The 20,364-nt window shown below is 38.5% G+C and overlaps 1 protein-coding gene across 6 annotated transcripts in view; it reads left to right on the plus strand.

Moving 5' to 3' along the window:
- LOC140738468 (probable E3 ubiquitin-protein ligase HECTD4) overlaps nt 1-20,364 on the plus strand; it is a 318,241-nt gene that overhangs the window by 134,899 nt on the left and 162,978 nt on the right. For 4 of the 6 annotated variants that reach the window (XM_073065772.1, XM_073065777.1, XM_073065774.1 and 1 more), the window contains exons 16-25: nt 8-128; nt 2,762-2,890; nt 7,010-7,134; nt 10,772-10,925; nt 11,361-11,470; nt 12,698-12,905; nt 15,257-15,376; nt 15,648-15,752; nt 15,873-16,036; nt 17,971-18,213. In XM_073065772.1, coding sequence (XP_072921873.1) covers nt 8-128; nt 2,762-2,890; nt 7,010-7,134; nt 10,772-10,925; nt 11,361-11,470; nt 12,698-12,905; nt 15,257-15,376; nt 15,648-15,752; nt 15,873-16,036; nt 17,971-18,213 — 1,479 coding nt within the window. The remainder of the gene's footprint in view (nt 1-7; nt 129-2,761; nt 2,891-7,009; nt 7,135-10,771; nt 10,926-11,360; nt 11,471-12,697; nt 12,906-15,256; nt 15,377-15,647; nt 15,753-15,872; nt 16,037-17,970; nt 18,214-20,364) is intronic. The other 2 variants (XM_073065775.1, XM_073065776.1) reach the window with 1 other exon arrangement.

A 20,364-nucleotide genomic window follows, 5' to 3' on the forward strand; every position in this document is an offset into this window, starting at 1 on the left:
TTTTCAGGCTGAATGATGAATTACTTCACTATATTCTGAAGATTGTGGTGCAAGACTCCTGTGTCCTTATCACAAAGTGTCAAACGGTTTCCAAAGAAGAATTCATCAGGCTCCTTGCAACAGTGCCGGTGAGTAAACAAATGTAAACATAATATTGTCTCTGCTAACTGATGTTTTATTGTAGGAATTGTTTGAGGTTATGCAATATAAGGTTTCTGCTTCTATAAGATCTGTAACTTCCACTTCTATAAGATCTGTAACTTCTGCTAAACTGATTACTCAATATATTTTGTGAAGATTCTTAAAGATCAGATGCTTTGATGTACAATTAGTCAGCAGAGCAGCTCTACAGCATCGCTCAGCTGATTAGCTGATGTTAATTTAGAGTTGCTTTTTGATTCATTTTACAGGGTCAGGGCACCACAGGCAAGGCCAATATACATTGAGGGTGAGCTGCCACTTTGATTCACTGCTGCCTATGAGCTGAAAGTACTACTGCAGTGCTGTTGAGTTAGGAGCTCTGGTGTTTAGACCCAGCAAGAAAGGACAGGCATTATGTTTACAATTCAGCAAACTGTACAACTTGGGTGTCAAACTTTCTGGAATACAGCTGCCATCGTTCTTTATATGCAGATTTGGGACAAGGAAGCTTTGATAAGCTGTTGTAGTACCTTTGATAGATGGGCATAATATTCTGATGAGGACTCTCAAGTGTTTAAATTACAGTATTTGACTCATGGAATCTGATTTGATCTGGATGGTTTTGATCAGTAGTGAATGTTGAAGTTACACCTGTGCAGCCATTGAAGAACATTTTGATACATTCCTAATTTCCAGTTAGTAGATGAGGCAGAGACTTTAGGGAACTGGAAGGTAAAGATTAGCTTAGGATTCTCCACTTTTGACTTGTGATATCAGTTTTTGCATCAAAAACCTTTTTGGTCATTATAACTCCCACGATTTTAGTGACATGAAACTTATAATGCTAATGCCTTTGGAGATCATTGGGAAACTGTTGGTTTCTCTTTGGCTAGTATTTGTGCGGCTTAATATTACTTGTGCTTTAAGGCATGCACCACCTTCCAAGCTGGCAGCAGAATTTGCAAATCACTTCTACCTTTCTCAGAATTTAACAGATCTGCTGTGGAAGTAAATCACCGTCAGTTCCAAGGGACTGTCACAGGGAGACTTGTTTGTTGACAGAGGCATGTGCAATTACGAAGTTTAAAATGTTCTGTAATTGAAATATTAAAACTTCTGAAGGGATTTTGAACTGAAGCATTAACGGTGTTTTTCTTCCCACTGATATGGCCTGACCTGAGTATTGCCAGCATTTTCTATTTTTTCTTTACATTTCCAGCATCTGCATCTTTTTTAAAAAATTTCTATTCCAAGCGGTCTGGATATCAGATTGAACCTGCATTGCTGGACTTATGGGACAGCGGCTCCACCAGCTGCACCACTGTTCTGTTATCCTATGTCCTCCAGGTTTCTGTCGGGTTAGTCACTGGTGGTTGTCCCAAGGGAATCCTGATGAGGACGTTTTGATCTCCCATTTTGAGTCCATTCTGTACCTTGCTACCCTCAGTGCTACATCCAAGTGCAGTAAGTTTCCTTGCCTCTATGTAATCTGTTGCTATAAAATTCACAAAATCATGTCAATGTTGGGCATTATCCTTCCTGACTTTAAACCCCTATGTCTGTTACCTCTAATGTGTATGACTTGGCAGTAAGTCAGGGATATTGGCTATTTGTTATATTTTTGAGTATAACTTAAACTGTTGTTGTTTATCATTAGATCTTTCCTTGTTTTGTGTGGGGAAATCTAAAGGGTTAACTATGCTGGCTTGGCTTTTTCCTTACTTGCGTCTGATCGCCTTGTTAATGCCATTTGGTCAGTCTGTTTTTATACCTGTGGTGCTTAGAATTACTTTGATGTAAACAGCTGAAGCAGGCAATTTAGATTTAACATTGTTACAATGATTCTATAGGCAACTGTGTTGATGCGTGTCTGATGTTATTTCTTTCCTCACAGAACATTAGTGAGCCAGATGGGGTTTATAATGATTTAGGAACTTCATGGTCATCACTACTGATACCAGAATATTAATTTGACAGCTGAAGTTCTCAGCTGCCTTTTTGTGATTTGAGCTTGTCTTTTGAGTGTTAGTAAACCAATCAAATGATTTATCTATTGTGATTATGGTCCCTTTGATAGCCTTTAGTATCATCATAGTCATGTAATACTAAAGCTCCATTTGAGGGGAATTTGTAGCAGTGCATAAAAATGTAATGCAAAAGTAGGTTCCGAAATCTCTTGGTTCAGTAATGGCTATGATTGTGCAGGGTGATCTTTAATCCAGTTAACAATATTTGGTTGCTTGACTTTATGGCTGTGACAGTTTCAACTGCAATAGTGGTTAAACTCTCGTAGGAAGAACTCATCATCAGCTTATAAAGTTTTCTTTAATTGAAAAAATGATAATTCACATGATGGTATGTACTTCCAATCTCTGGTAAGTTTTATGTGCCAGTCAGTCTCATTGATTACAGGAATTTGGGTGAGAAAAAGTATGACACCTCTGGAAAAACTTGAAACAATTATGTTGAGAAATTGTTTTTATATATTTAATTATTTGCTATGTCCTGCATTTTACATGATTATAATTAAAGTTAATGTATAATATTTACATTTGTTCTCTTTTGCCCCTCCCCCCCACACTCTCTCACTTTTCTGCCTTATCCAACTCTTCCTTGGCAGGTTGCATCACCTTGTCTACGTTATTTGATGGCAGTACAGAATCATCTTCTCAGTAACACAATCCTAATCAAACCTGATGATCATGATGATAGTGACAGCTCCCTGCAAGGGGAGACATTGAAGGTACAGGTAAACAACAGGTTTCTATTCTGATTGTGTTCTCTTCGTTTAGTGTGCTTAAAGCAAAGCTCGGATTACGCTATGCTGAGTTTAAGCTGATAATGTGCTTTGAAAAATTTTAGCATCATGCCTATTGTCATGTGGACATCACATAGAGTAGAGAAGTTGCAAATCCACAGAAATTGTGGCATTGGAATTGAGAAAGTAGAAAAGGAAAAAATTTCAATCGTACAAATCTAGCAAAAAAAGTGGAAATGTTTTTAATTGATCCAATTAACCAATCTTAGAACACTAATCAAGAACACTTTCCCAAGTAAATTGGATCAATCTAAAATTAATGTTTATGCTAAAATCAAACCTATTAGGTCTCAACCGATAGCAACATTCTAGATGTTCACAAGGTATAGATACAAGTAACAGCAACCAGATGCAGTTGGTTTCTAAATCTAGTATCATAGTAATGCTTATTAATTTTTAAAAATACACTGTTAAAAATACTATGTCTCCCTCAAAACCAAATCTATTACTGATCATCGTGTGCTGTGTCATTATGACATGCATAATCATGGTCTTGACCAAGATTGTTCTTGGCAAATTTTTCTACAGAAGTGGTTTGCCATTCCCTTCTGAGCAGTGTCTTTACAAGATGGGTAACTCCAGCCATTATCAATACTTTTCAGAGATTATCTGCCTGGTATCAATAGTTCCATTTAATTTCATAGAATGTGTACTACATACAGCCTGTAATTCTTAATCTCTGCAGACATCCTTGAAACAGAAGAAACCCCCTAAAGAATGAATGATAGAAAAAAGACTTGAGAACTCCAAAGCACCCATCCTCCCATGCACAAGCAGTAGCAACCCTCCCCCAAAGTATTCTAGGATAAAGCATCAGCATTCCCACAACCCACCATGCAAGCAACAATAAAGCCCCAAAGAGAGTTCCGTGGTCTACAGTCCATCAAAAGCTAACTGTTCTGTCCAACATTTTGACATCCCATAGGCTCTCTTTCATTAATATTACTCCTTCCACAGTGACAGGGGAGACAACAGTTGCTATTTCATGTTACAGTCAGGCTGAAGTGTGCTTTTTTTATTTTGAGTTCCCCAACTTGAGAATCGTCAAATTGATTACCAAGTGCTGAGCACTCCACCAGCCACTCCCGCTGTCTTTGATGTTCTGGCTTCTGCTACACTTCAGTACGTGATACCAGCAAGAATTCATGTCCACAGAGCCGTGCAGGCCCCGAAGTCACCTGATTTAATGCCGAACCTGGACTTTCCAAGACATGGTGGATCAGTGAGCTTCAAGAACAGGAACATGCCGTTGTGCAGAACCGTAGTTTTTGAGTGCTGCTGTAGATCAATGATCTCAATAGAACTTCAGTCACCCTGAAAAGGAAAATAGAGACATTACAATAGGAAGGCTACCTGTTTCACTGATGAGTTGTGAGAAGTCACCCTCTGGTGGCACCTTTAGTTCTGCTCAGTGGTCACATAACCAGGACTTGTGATATAGACAATAGACAATAGGTGCAGAAGTAGACCATTCGGCCTTTCGAGCCTGCACCGCCATTTTGAGATCATGGCTGATCAATTACTATCAATACCCGGTTCCTGCCTTGTCCCCATATCCCTTGATTCCCCTATCCATAAGATACCTATCTAGCTCCTTCTTGAAAGCATCCAGAGAATTGGCCTCCACTACCTTCTGAGGCAGTGCATTCCAGACCCCCACAACTCTCTGGGAGAAGAAGTTTTTCCTTAACTCTGTCCTAAATGACCTACCCCTTATTCTCAAACCATGCCCTCTGGTCCTGGACTCTCCCAGCATCTGGAACATATTTCCTGCCTCTATCTTGTCCAATCCCTTAACAATCTTATATGTTGCAATCAGATCCCCTCTCAATCTCCTTAATTCCAGCGTGTACAAGCCCAGTCTCTCTAACCTCTCTGCGTAAGACAGTCCAGACATCCCAGGAATTAACCTCGTGAATCTACGCTGCACTTCCTCTACAGCCAGGATGTCCTTCCTTAACCCTGGAGACCAAAACTGTACACAATACTCCAGGTGTGGTCTCACCAGGGCTCTGTACAAATGCAAGAGGATTTCCTTGCTCTTGTACTCAATTCCCTTTGTAATAAAGGCCAACATTCCATTAGCCTTCTTCACTGCCTGCTGCACTTGCTCATTCACCTTCAGTGACTGATGAACAAGGACTCCGAGATCTCTTTGTATTTCTTCCTTACCCAACTCTACACCGTTCAGATAATAATCTGCCTTCCTGTTCTTACTCCCAAAGTGGATAACCTCACACTTATGCTCCAGCTTCCCATAGGACCATCCACCACCTGCTCCCATGGCTTCACATGGCCCTGATCTGGGGGGTTGGGGAGGGTGCTAAGTAGATGCTACACGTTGCTCAAGGGTGACCTGCTGACTAGCCGAAGGAAGGAGTGCCTTAACCTCCTTTGGTAGAAACGTATCTCCACCCCGCCACCTGGGGTAATCTATTACTACCTGTTTGTACGAGTCTGTGAGGGTTATAAGGAAATTGTCTTTTTTGAAATGCATCTAGCTTCTGAATATTTTCCATAGAATCAGAATCAGTCTTATTATGATCTTACATGACATGAAATTTGTTATTTTGTGGCAGCAGTACAGTGTGCAAAAATATTAGATTACTGTAAATGACAAAATAATGCAATAAAAGGAATGATGAGGTAGTGTTCATGGGCTGGTCAAAAATTAGATGGCAGAGGTAAAGGAGCTGCCCCGAATCATTGTGTGTGGGTTTTCAGGTTCCTGTACCACCTCCCCGATGGTAGTAATGAGAAGTACTATTAAGTACTACTCTTTAACAGTTACAGATGTTATATTACAATAGGTTTCTGTTAAACAAGCTAGGGCTTTATTCTTTGGAGTGAAGGATGATGAGAGGTGACTTGATAGAAGTGTGTAAGATGGTAAGAGGAACAGAGTAGACAGCCAGAGATTCTTTTTTCCCTCAGGAGAAATGGCTAAAATGTAGGGACATAATTTTAAGGTGATTGAAGGAAAGTATAGTTGGGATATTGGAGATAATTTTTTTTACAGAGTGGTGGGTGCATAGAATGCGCTGGCAGGGCTGGTGGTAGAAGCAGGTAGATTTGGGACATTTAAGAGACTCTTAAATGGATGATAGAAAAATGGAGGACAATGTGGTGGGGGAGGATTTGATTGATCTTAGAGTAGGTTAAAAAGTCAACACAACATCGTGAGCCAAAGTGCCTTTACTGTGCTATATTGTTCTATGTAATTTGAATGAGCTAATTTATGTAATGTATAACTAATGTTACTTAAATGCACTTTGATAGGTTACTGTTTGGCTGCAATAAGAAGAGTACTATTTCAGATTACGTCCTACCAAAGTTGGCAAGCACCATTTCCTTCATATAGTATAGATATAGTTACCACAAAGAAGGTTGAGTCAAGTAGTTCTGTTACAGTTTTCTCCTTTCTCTGTTCACCACAGAGTAAATTCCAGATTCCTGAGTGTAGTCTGTAGGGGGAAAATGCATAAGAAAAGGTGGGAGTGGAAGTAAAGATTTGAATTTTTAATGTACTGTATTTTCTTTGTTGCATTTTTTTGTTCTTTCAGCAACTTCATTAAGGCTCACTGTTTCCTCAGAATACATTTATTCTTACTGCGCTGATGTTGCATAACTGCCCCCAGTTACATTCCCAATTTGTCCTTATAGTGCAACTAATTTTCGTAACAGGTTCTTCAAACGTTTAGAATCAAAACAGCTTAATCCAATCTTTATTCTTGGAAGAATACTGACTGAATATTTTGTATTCCCTATACGGAGGTCTGCCACCTCTTCCATTGTGCCACAAGTACAGACCATGGTTTGTCCTGTTCAAGTTAGCTGCAAGCTCAGAAAGTGCTAGAAAGATTTCATTTTCATAAAGCTTGTTAGTCATTGTATTTTGAGCTTTGTTTGCAATTTATTCTTTCTATTCATTGTCAGCAATGTCAGTTCATGTTTGTTTTGAACTTGAAAGTTGCAATTTGCCTGTTGTCCGCTGTTGGGAAGATGGCTAACTGTGTGACTCAAGTCTTGTGATTTTGTTCCTGAATATAGGAGCTCCAGGCCAGTATTTTAGCACTAGCCACCAAAATCCTAGCAGGATGTGATGAGGTGCTTGAAAAACTCCAGCGTGTTACCACCTCAGTTATTAACAGTGATATAGCTGACAAGGAACACAGGTCAGTGCAGCTTTTTATTTTGTTTAATTTACTAACTTTGTTTCATTGTATACAAGGTATATTTCTATAGGCACTTCTCTCATTCCCCCACCCCAGTCCCTTAGAGAAGTCTCAGTACTAAGTGGTTTAGAGCTCCCATGTTAAGTTCTGTGATTTTGTTCCAACTTTTATGGAAGCCATTATTTCTCTCTGTTTCCCCCTCTTGACTTTCTGTCAGTCCCCTTCTTTCTTTCCCTTATTTTTTTCTCACTTTTGTTAGCAGTTTTTCTCTTGGATGTCAGGTCAAGATGCAACCAACATTCCTGAAGAGGAAAAGATATATCTGCTAGAATTAACTAAATGAACTGGAGTTACTAGATCCAGAGATGCTGAAATATGGAGCAACAAACAGTCTGCTGGATTGCAACCAGTGGCTCGAGTAGCATTTGGGAGAGGAAAGGAATTGTTGATATTTTGGGTCGAAACCCTGCATCCTGTCCTGATGAGGGGTTTTACATGATTTTAACCTGAAACATTAACAATTCTTTTCCTCCCTCAGGTGCTGATCAACATGCAGAGCTCATTCAGCAGATTGTTTGTTGTTGCACATAAATGAACAGACTTGTGATGGAAAAATTAGAAACCATTTAGGAATGGAAAAAAACCCTTCATTCAAAGGGTAGTAAATCTGGTAAAACTACTCCAAAGGTCTTTTTAGGCTCAGTTATTGATAGCTTTTTATACGTTGAAGGAGTCAGTGGTTACTGGGAAGCAGAGGGGAAATAGAGGCTGAAGATAAGCTATGATCTTGTTGAATGGCAGAGCAGACTTAGGGAGCCAGGTGGCCCTGTCATCTTACATTTCTTATATTACCATGCTTAAGATGAATCAGAATTAGATTTATTATCACTGACATATGTCATAAAATTTAAACGCACTAGGTTCTGCAGGTGCTTGAAATCTTGAGCCACGCACAGAATGCTGGAGGAGCTCAGCAGATCAGGTATCATCTGTGGAAGGGAATAAACAGTTAATGTTTGGGCTGAGACATTTCTTCAGTACTGAAAAGGAAGGGGGCAGGATCCAGAATCTGCCCCCAGTCCTGAGGAAGGGTAGCAGTCTGAAATGTCAACTATTTATTCCCCTCCATAGATGTTGCTGAATTACTGAATTCCTCCAGCATATGTTGTTTACTGTGAAATGTTGTTGTTTTACAACAGCAGTACAGTGCAAGACATAAAATTACTATAAATTACAAAATATATGAACATTTCAAATGGCAAGTAATGAATTAATTTTCCTTGACCATTCAGAATTCTGATGATGGAAGGGAAGAAACTGTTCTTAAAGCACTGAGTCTGGTCTTCAGGCCCTTGTACCTCCCCCACAGTTGTAAAAATCCGAAGAGGGTATGTCCTGGACAATGAAGGTCTGTAATGATGGATGCCACCACCTTGATGGTGGGAAGGGTTATGCCCATGATGGGTACTAGCTGACTGTACAACCCTCTGCAACCTCTTTCAATCCAGTGCATTGGAAGCTGTATACCAGCCTCTGGTGCAACCAGTCCAAATGCTCTACATAGATAAAAGTTTGCAAGGGTATTTGGTGACCTACCATTTCTCAAGAAGTATAGGTGCTAGCATTCCTTCTTTGTGATTGCATCAATATGTTGGGCATAGAGATACTAATGCCCAGGAATTTGAAGCTTCCACCCTTTCCACCGCTGACCACAATGAGGATTGCTGTATGTTCTTCTGAATTCCCCTTCCTGAAGTCTACAGTCTGTTCTTGGCCTTGCTGATGTTGAATGCTTGATTTTTTTTTGTTGCAGCACCATGTAACCAGTCATTCTATCTCAATCCTCTACACCTCTTTGCCATCTGAGAATTTGTAGATGACATGTGATCTATGTGCTGATCCAAAGTCATGGATGTAGAGCAGTGGGATAAGCACTTTCTTGAGGCATGCCCGTGCTGACTGCCAGCAAAGAGGAGATGTTATTACTATTTCACATTGACTTGGTCTTCAGATAAAGAAGTCGAAAATTGAGTTGCAGTGGAGGTACATGGGTTCTTAGTTTTTGAAGATTGTTGACTAAAGTAGTGAGGGGATGATGTTGAATGCTGAGCTGTAATCAGTAAGCTGCAATTTGATGTATGTTTTGCTATTGTGTAGGTGCTCTAAAGCCAAGTTGGAAAGCCATGTGATTGCATCCACTTTGGACGTGTTGTGCCAGTAACCATGATGCAGTGGGTCCAGCTCCTTGCTCAGGCAGGAATTAACTTTAACCATGACCAACCACTCAAAGCACTTCGGCATAGTAGACACGAGTGCTACTGGGCAATAGGCAGCTCATGCTGCTCTTGGTACTGGTATGATTGATGCCCCTTTTGAAGGAGATGAGAACCTTTTATTGCAGCAGTAAGAGGTTTAAAATGTCCTTGAACACTCCAGCCAGTTGGTCAGCACAGATTTTCAGTACCCTGCCGGGTACAGCATCAAGTGCCTGATGCCTTGCAAGAGTTCACTTTCTTGAAGGATGTTCTGTCATCAGCCCTTAAGACAGAGATCAGAGTCACCAATTGCTGTGGAGGTTCACCTAGGCATAGTGTTATTCTCCATTTCAAAGTCTGCATAAAAGGCATAAAGCTCACTGCCATTTATGCTGTTAGATTTTTGCCCCAATGGGAAGTAGTGGCAAGCAAAACCTGCCACAGCTGCCAAGCATCTGATTCTGTCTACATACAGGATTGCTTTTTTTTGTTTTCACAATGGCTTACTGTAGTTTGTAGCTGGACTCTTATAGAGCAGACTGTAAATCACTTGGCTCATCCAGAGCGTCATCTAAGCAGGTCTTAATTTAAGTCGGTAACAGGAGATTCTGCAGATGCAAAAAATCAAGAGCGACACACAAAATATTGGAGGAGCTTAGCAGGTCAGGCAGCATTTATGGAAATGAATAAACAGTAGATGCTGTGGCTGAGACCTGTCATCAGCCCTGAAGGGTCTCAGCTCGAAATGTCAACTGCTTATTCATTTCCATGGATGCTGCCTAACCTGCTGTGTTGATTTAAGCCAGTAATGGCCATTGCTTATTCATTCAGATCTGAAGATGAATCCCTGAATATGATCCAGTGCACTAATTCAAAGCAGTCTTTTAAATGTTCCATCTCCCTTGTCCATACCTTCACTGTCCTCACCACTGGTGCTATGTTTGCTATAATGGAGGGGCAGAAGTACAGTCAGGTGATTGAATTTGCCAAAGTGTTAGTATAGCATGGCAAGCATTTTTGATGGTGCTGTAACTGTGATCCAATGTGCTCACCTGTCTGGTTCCACAGTTGTTATTCTGGTGGTAGTTTGTCAGAGATGTCAGGCTAGTCTGGTTGATGTCTCCTGCAATGGTTCGGAAGGCATAAGGATTTGCTGTCTCATGACTGCCGAAAGAGTAAGAAGCTTGATAGACTGAATGCATAAAACATTGTTATCACTAGCAAAATACTACCATACATATCCTTAACGATTCCTTCTCTGGTGTGCCAATTCCTATTCTGTTTCAACAGCTGAGTGATGAGATCAAGAGTCAAATAAATCAATGCCTTAGGCCAAATGATTCCTATCCATGGAATAAAATAAGATTGTTTTTTCATTGCAGGCTGAAGGGCTTGGAACAAATCACCAAGGCTACTTTGTTGGGCCATTTGCTGCCAATATTGCTTACCTCACTAATGCACCCAAATCTCCAGACACTGACAATGGCGGATGCACTTATGCCACAGCTTGTTCAGCTTGTTCTCTACACCAGCCAGGTAATTACTTACACAATAATGTTTGACCTTTTTTTTTCCAAATATTCATCTATAATAACTGGATCTTTTTTCAACTAATCATCTACAATAATTGGAATGTGAATGTTATAATGAAAGCGATTAATCTCAGGAAAAAATGTTTCATATTATCTCCAGTTATTTCCTTAGTTACTTGTTTATTTCATTTAATGTCATTGAAGGCTTTTTTTTTCTGTATATTTTCTCTTTAGCATCCTAGCAATATTCCCAACTCTATGGCTTCTTGTGCTCTCTTTACTCTCTTATTTCTTGTGCTTTTAAAATTTATAAAATGCTTTTATAGAAGCTATACCTTTGTTTCAGAAGCTAACTGAAACATCCAATTTTCAAATGACTAAAACTGTATCTCTGCTTATCTTGAATCCATTAAGTTTAATACACTGTTCTCTTGTTCAGACTGCCTTGCTATTGAAGACACAAACTCCCGTTTTCACAGATGTTGGTGATGATCTCTATGCAGGAGCTGAACAGAGCCAGAAGGGGAAAGTTCCCCTGTTAGATGACAGGTGATAAAAGTTAACCTGCTGTTCCTACCTTTACTACTTTAAATTTTTTTTCTGTGTTGTAACATAGTTATTTTCAACCTTATCAATGTTACAGATGCATGACATGCAGGTTTCCACACTGACCTGTACTATGATTCAGTACATATGATGCATACAAATCATTATGATTCAGTAGAATTGTTCCTCCTGTCCTCATTCCATCATCATCCATATAATCTCCTTGGAAAAGTGAAAAAAGATTAAAATGGCAACTAAGTACTGGAAAGAAATCTGAAAAGTTATTAGTTAAATATTTGGTACCAAATTTACTCTTAACTCTTTGAAGTAGTTTCTGTGCAGAAGTTGGTCCTCTTTTCATGGTAGACTTCAGGAAGGGGCAAGTTGGGAGAACGCACAGCAGTCCACATTGAGGGGGTCAGCAGTGGAAAAGCTTTAAGTTCCTGGGCATCAGTATCTCAGGGGATCTCTCCTGACCCCAACATATTGATCTTTCACAAAGAAGACATGCCAACAGCTATACTTTATTTGGAGTTTGAGGATATTTGGTATGTCACCTAAGACTTTGGCAAATCTCTGCAGATGTTCCATGGACTGATCACATCACCACCTGGTATGGAGGCTACAAAATACAGGACCAAAATAGGCTGTAGAGGTTTGCAGGATGAGCACTAGCTTCCCCACCAAGGACTTCTTGAGAAGGTGGCATCCATTGTTTAAGGATCTTTCCATCCAGGATATCCCTTGTTCTCATAACTACCATTGGATGCAGCAGCCTGAAGATACGCATTCAGCATTTTAGGAACAGCTTTCCCCTCTGTCACCATATTTCTAAATTGTCCATGAACAGGGCTCACTATGTTGCTCTCTTTGCAATATTCACTTATTTATGTAATTATTGTAACTTGTGATTTTTTTTTGTTGCATTGTAGTGCTGCCACAAAACAATGAATTTTGCGACGTATGTCAGTGATATTAAACCTGATAATAATTCTGTTGCACAAACTCAACTGACCAGTATTCACAGCACAAGCTGGCAATCTGCAGATCCACTTTACTTTGAGGAAATATACCCAATCACCTCCTGCTTTTTCCGCTATGTTGACCTGCTAGCCTATTGACATTTTTATTTGATTCAGATTTAAACCTTTCATTTTCCAGTCTTATTGATTTAATGTAGCATTGTGTTCAAATTTGTTGGAATACTGCAAAATGAACTCTTTATATTAGGAGTTACCGTATGCTGGAGGAAAAGGAAGAACCTGGCTTTCTGACCGGGTTGAAGATCCCTGCACCATGGGCGGCAGGAAAGACAGTAGAAACAGTCCATCCTGTGAGAGACAACTACAAGTTCAAAGAGACTGTGCATATTCCTGGTGCACGCTGCCTATATCTGAGGTTTGATACTCGTTGCTCCTCCCAATATGATTATGACAAGGTAAATGGCAGAAAAAATACTGTAATTTTCAAATTTCTAATGCTTTGAGTTAAACAAGATGCATTTAAGTGTGTTTAAAAAAAGTGGAGGAGAGGTGTTAGAATGCTGATAGAATGATCAGTATAGGTGGCGAAAATGCTGTAAATTAATCCCAAGGACATAATCTATTTGAGTATTACCTGAGGTGTTTGTAGAGATAATGAATGCTCTGGTAATCAACTTCCAAAGTCCTATAGACTCTGCAATTATTGCTGTCTGTTGGAGAATAGCAAATGTTGACCCCAAAATTTAGGAAGGAGGGAAAGAGAAAATGGAAGCTACCGGGCTGTTGTTCATAATCAATAAAAATGATGAAATCTATAGTAAAAGATGTAATTGCAGAAAATAGTAGAAAGTATAATGAGACTTGATGGAGTCAACATTGATTAAATGGAAGTAAAATAAAAATAGGCTCAGCTTACCAAATGGAATTCTTTGAGGATGTACCTAATAGAATAAAAATGGGAAAACAGGTGGATGTGGGATAATTGGATTTTCAAAAGGCTTTCAAGAAAATCCCAAGCAGCAGATGGCTGAACAAATGTCTCTATAGGGCACTGGGGCTAATGCACTGAATTGGTTGAGAGTTGGTTTCTGGACATAAAGCCAAGAATGGTAATAAGTAGATATTTCTTAGACTGGAATGGTAAAATGAGATGGTACCAGAGGGATTGGTTTTGGGCTCTAGTTATTCTCTTATCAATATCAATAGTTTGGCAAAAGGAACGACAGAGTATAGAAGAAGAGGAGCTTTAATTGAAGCTTACAAAATTCTCACAGAGCTTAGCTAGCTGGATGCAGAGAGGATTATTTCTCTGATTAAGAAATACAGGACCAAAACATCTTTGTTTGAAAAGCAGTCACAGAATTATACAATTTGAAAACTGGACCTTTGTGCTAACTTGTCCATGGTAGCAGAGTTGTTTGTTTGATCTTGGCCCATTACCCTGTGTTTGCCACTAATCTCTAAGCCAGGAGTTCCCAACCTTTGATCCATGGACCCTTCCTTAATGGTATTGATCCACAGCAGCAAAAGGTTTGGGAAGCCCCTCTGCCAAGCCTTTCTTATCTATGTAAATGCCTTATAAATGTTATAATTCTACCCACCAACACCACTTCCTTTGCGGCTTGTTCCATGACCCATCTGAGTCAGTATGGTTAAAGTTGTCTCTCAGATTCCTTTTAAAGCTTCTTCCTTTCACCCTACGTATAAGCCCTCAAGATTTAGGTTCTGACCACTCGCCTTATTTATGGCCCTCATAATATACAAATCTCAAAAAGATTACCACAAAGCCTGCTACTCTGTCAAGAAAAAGTTGCAGCCTTGATAATTACTCACCTTATCTATGGTCTTCATAACTTGGTAAATCGAAATAAGATCACCACTCAGCCCCCTACACTGCAGAAAAAATAGTCACAGCCTAACCAGTCTCTTATAGCTCAAGCACTTTAGTCCTAGTAACTTCTGTGAATCTTTTCTGTACCCCTTCCAGCTTAATGACATGCTTCCTATACCTAATGACCAGCTTAATGACATGCTTCCTATACCTAATGACCAGACCAGGTACACAGTGTTGCAAGTGCAGTCTCACCAACTCCTGTACTCAGTGCTTGATGAAAGCAAGTGTGCCAAATGTCTTTTTCACCACCATGTCTACCTCTGTCTCATCTTTCATAGAAATATGTACCTGTGGCCCTAAACATGAGAAAGTCTGCAGATACTGGAAATCTAAAGCAACACATGCAAAATACTGGAGGAACTCAGCAGGACAGGCAGCATCAGCCTGACCTGCTGAGTTCCTCCAGCATTTTGTGTGTGTTACCTGTAACCCTAAGTCCCTCTGCTGTACAATGCTTTTCATTGTGCTACAAGTTAATGTGTAAGTTGTGCCTTAGTTTGACTTGGCAAAGTGCCATCCTCTGACCCACTTAACAAGCTGATCAACATTAGCATCTTCCGGCCTTCTGGTGTCCCAACCTGGCTAAGGAAGCTACAAATATCTCAGCCAAGCCACTGCAATTTCTTTCCTAGTTTTTCATATTTCATTTTTTCAAGTTTTGGGTGTCAACTTTGGCTATCTTCCCACTTGGAATGATGTGAAAACTTTGTTTCAGGAGTAGACTGTGGAGAACTTTTGAGTATTATTTTTCTTTACGATGGATAGCCCTTATTCTAAATTCTATATCTGTTTTCATATGACCTCAACTTTTATGATTTGAGTTCAAGTAGGGTACTGTGAACTTAGTTTTCTTAACTAGTAGGATTTAATGTTCAGTAATATCCTTCTATAATGTGCAATTTACTTTTGCAGCTGGTGATTTATGCAGGGCCAAACACAAACAGCAGGAAAGTAGCAGAATACGGTGGTAATACATTGGGATATGGAAGCCGTAGTGTCTTGGGAACTGGTTGGCCTAAGGACTTGGTCAAGGTAATTAGGTAAAATTAAATCATTTTGACTGTGACTAAGTTTATGTACCTTTTCATTATTTGAGAGCTGCAGCAGCTCTTCAGTAAATGTAGTTTTGAAGTACATTTGACTTATTTTCAGGGAAAGAAATTAGTTAAACAGTCACTGAAATGATCAATTGAAGTCTGATTAAATGGCAAAGATATTGCTTTATAAACAAGTTTTATTTAGAACTGAAGTCACTAGGCTGTCTCGGGTATGAAATTAAGCCTTAAGTATATATTTTTATCAGGTTGAGGGAGACACAGTTACTTTTTCTTTTGAGATGAGGAGCGGGCGAGAGCACAACACACCTGATAAAGCCATGTGGGGATTTGCTTGTACCGTTCGAGCCCAGGTAAGGTACATAGTTTGTTTCTGTTTAATTGCCAGATATATGTCATCTCTCAAATTCCTCTCACCACATTTTGATTAGTTTTTGAAGCTTCTGCTTGTTTTGATTATTTGCTTGTGACAGGAATCCTCAGAAGACGTTTCAGGAGGGCTTCCTTTCCTTGCTGATCTTGCATTAGGACTTTCTGTACTGGCGTGCTCCATGCTACGAATCCTTTATAATGGACCAGAAACAACTAAAGAGGAGGAAGCGTGTCAACAACTGCTTAGATCAAAGTTGCTACAGAGGCAAGTGATCTGAATTATTTTCTCACTTGACAAATTTGTCCGTCCTTGATATTTGAAGGGTGGCAAATTACTGTTTCCCTTTGAGTGATCCTTTAAGTTTTATTGTGTTTCAGCTAATGAGATGTTGAATAGATCTCTAGCAAGGATCAACTTGCATAAAATAGTACCCTTAAAACCTTAGTAAATATTGAGAATTCTTTAAAATTTTGTAATATTATGTGCTTTCATCATTCTGTGATACTGGTAAATTAAATACTCTTTAATTCCTGCAAATGAATTCCTGTAGTTTTGTTTGTCCAAGTTTATATCAAAGCTTCGGTGTTGCTAATCAGAAAATGACATAGGCTATTATCATGCCGAGAGATACAAGAAAGCTTACCTAAACTAATGAAAGATGAAATTTCTAGAAATAAGATTTTGTATTAAATTGAGATTCTTACCTAAAACACAAGTAGTTTTGTTACTATAAGAATGCATCTTTAGCATATAATTTCCATCTTGTCAGATCCACTGTATATTTTTTAGATTTTTGATAGATTTTAAATATTAGCTGTATTTTGCTTTTGCATTATGTAATTAAGTCCATTGCACCAATAACACTGAAATGGTTGCATAGCTTAACACTGAAAATCCCAATGGAATTAGCAGTTACTGGAAATGCAAGGTCCATTATCAAGGAAGTAATTTGATTTGAGTTTTAATTTATATTATGAAGAAAGTACTTGTTTTCACATCTGAGGTACTTTCAAGTAGTTGATAGAGTTGGGAAGATTATTCACTTTTTTTCCCCCCCACTGGAAAGCAGTAAATCCAAAGATTGAGTAGCTGCCCATATGCAATATGAAAATAATAAACGCCAAAAGCAGAGCTTCCCGGTGGCCAAGCATTTTAATTTTAATTCCCACTTCTGTTCCGGCATGTCAGTCCATGACATCCTTTTGTGCCAAGATGATGCCGCCCTCGGAGTGGAGGAACAACACCTTCTATCTGAATAGCCTCCAATCTAATGACATGAATATTGATTTCCCCCCTTATGGTAAAAAAAAATTACTCCCCCTCCCCTCTTCTTATTCTCCACTTTGGTCCCTTGCCTCTTTTCACCTCCTCTGGGTCCCCTCTTCCTTCCCTTTCATCTATGATCCACTCTCCTCTCCTGTCAGATTCCACTTTCTCCAGCCCTTGAAATTTCCCGTCCATGTGGCTTCATCCATCACCCTCTAATTATGCTGCTTTTCTCCCCCCCCCCCCCCCCCCCCCCGCCTTTATATTCAATCTTAAAGAAAGATCTTGGACTAAAACGTTGATTACTTATTCCTTTCCACGGATGCTGCCTGATCTGAGTTTCTCCAGCATTTTGTGTGCATTGTTTTGAACTTCCAGCAGCTGCAGAATTTCTCATGTTTATAATAAACAGTGGATTATTTATTGCATGATTTTTTGAGACTTTCTAACATTGGAATTTGAGAGGTTGATGTGAAATTTGATAGACCTATACATGGATTTAGATGGAGTAATTAGAAGTTATTCTTATTCGTGCATGTTTTAAGGAGTAGAAGGCATAGATTTAGAGACACAAGTAAATGATTCAAAGGAAACATCACTGGTGAACATGATTATTTGAGGCCTTCAATGGGAAATTGATTAGGTAGGGAAGAAAACATTTGACAAGTTTTCAGGTAAAACCTACAAAGCAAGTGGGGGAACGGAATTGACTTCTCTATAAAGGGATGGCAGAGACTTGAAGAGTAAATGATTAACTTCTAATTCATGGAGATTGTCCTGTACATAAGAAATCAGGAATATTAACAGAAATTATCAACAATTCATATCCATCATTGACTTAGATCAATTAATGTGCAAACTTATAAGTGATATCATGCAGTTTTTAATGTTGTAAGTGAACATCAGAAATCTTCCCTATCTTTTGCTGACAGATGCCAATGGCAGGTAGAAGCAAATGGTGCCTTATCTCCCGCGTTGACACCAAGTCCTTCACCTCTGCCACTAACTATCGAAGAAGACCGGGAGTTCACATATCCTTGTGATGCACTTGCACCACCTCCTCCAGTCGCTGGGCATTACTTTGATTTGCCGAGAATACGCCTGCCTCCTGGAATAATGGGAAAGCTCAGGGAAATCTCTGGCCGTGCAAGACCTCAGTTCAGGCCAAGTATTAAGTGAGCAGAGTCTTAATTTCTTTTCAGTTTTTATTAATATTATTATTATTATTATTATTATTCAAAAATACACAGGTACATCGAAGTAAGAACACTTACAATGCCTCAAAGAAAATTATCTTAAAGATTGAAAATTTTTGTGAATTTTAAAAAAACCCTATTAAGCAAGAAAAGTGAGGGGTGAAAAAAAAGAACCCATTGAGGGCACAACCCCGGAGCCATGCGTCATATAGAAAGCTTCCAAAAATAAACATCAAACCGCCAACAAGAAGAAAAAAATATATCAAAACAAAATTTACATTTAGATCGTGGAGGAAATCTATCAGTTAACTGAAATGATAGTAATGAGCAAATGAGCCCCGTCTCTTCTCAAAATCAAATAAAGGTTCAAAAGTTTGACTTCTAATTTTCTCCAAACTGAGACACAGCATTACTTGAGAGAACCATTGTGACAAAGTAGGAGCAGATATATCCTTCCATTTCAACAAAATGGCCCTCCTAGCTATCAATGTAACAAACGCAATAACATGTTGGTCAGACAGAAAAATACCGTGAATATTTTGAGAAATTATTCCAAAAAGCACAGTCAATTTATTAGGTTGTAAATTGATTCTAAGTGCTTTAGAAATTGTCAAAAAGACTGACTTCCAGAACGGTTTTAATATAGAACATGATCAGAACATATGTGTCAGTGTAGCTATCTCAGTTTTACATCTATCACAATACTTGTCAACATTGGGAAATATTTTAGAAAGTCTCTCTTTTGTCCAATGGTAACAATGTACAATTTTAAACTGAATCAGTGAATGACTAGCACAGACCGAGGAAGAGTTAACCAACTTCAGAATCCACGTCCAATCCTCCCATATAAAAGACAAATTGAGTTCTTTCTCCCAATCCTGTTTAATCTTAAGTAAAGGACGCTTATCCCATTGTAATAATAAATTATAAATTCTTCCAGTAGAACCTTTCATCAAGGGGTTCATATTCATAATAGTATCTAACAAGTCAGCCTCCAATACATAAGGAAAATTACTTAAATATTTTTGTAAAAAATGTCTAACTTGAAGATATTGTAAAAAGTGTGAATATGAAAGAGAATATTTATCGACTAATTGTTCAAAGGACATCAATCTGCCTCCTTTAAATAAGTCCAAAAAAGACTTAATACCTTTATTTTTCCAAAGTAAAAAAATTGGATCACTCCAGGAAGGTTTAAAAAAGTAATTATGATAAATTATACTACAAAGTTTAAATTTTTTAAGATTAAAAAAATTGCGGAACTGGAGCCAAATTTGTAAAGAGTGCTAAACCACAGGATATAAATTTAAATTAGCAACTTTAGCTAATTGTATAGGTAAAGCAACTCCTAATAACGAAGTTAAATAAAACTGTTTCACAGCTCTCAGTTCCAGATCTACCCAGATTGGCCGGTCATTCCTATCATCCCAATATAACTAAAAGGACATATATCGCAAATTAACAGCCCAATAATACATTCTTAGATTAGGCAAAGCGAGACCTCCGTCCTTTTTCAACTTTTGTAAATGATTTTTACTGATCCTTGGTCTTTTATTATCCTAAATAAAAGATAGAATAATAGAGTCAATCTGATCAAAAAACTTCTTAGTCAAAAAAACAAGAATATTCTGAAATAAATGTAAAAATTTGGATAAAATCATCATTTTAACTATATGAATACGACCAACAAGCGAAAATGTAAGTGGGCTCCATCTACTAAATGAGTACTTCATAGAGTCCACTAAAGGAGGAAAATTAAGAAGCACAAGAATTAAAATTTCATGATCTCCCTTTTAAAGTAGTCCACAATCAATTTACTTATCTTGGAATTACAGTCACAAGGAAGTTTAAAGATCTCTTTCGTGAAAATTTTGCCAATCTTTCATATACTATTAAACAGAGTCTGTTACAATGGTCACCTCTATCTATGTCTTTGGTAGGTCGTATTAATGTTGTTAAAATGTATGTTCTCCCTAAACTTTTATATTTATTTCAATCAATCCCAATTTTTATTCCTAAATCTTTTTTTGATTCCTTAGACTATTATTTTGTCATATCTGTGGAAGAATAAGCACTCTAGAATTAATAAAGTTTATCTCCAAAAATCTAAAAAAGAGGGTGGCATGGCTT

This window comes from Hemitrygon akajei, chromosome 14 (assembly GCF_048418815.1).
Source record: "Hemitrygon akajei chromosome 14, sHemAka1.3, whole genome shotgun sequence".
Lineage (NCBI taxonomy): Eukaryota > Metazoa > Chordata > Chondrichthyes > Myliobatiformes > Dasyatidae > Hemitrygon > Hemitrygon akajei.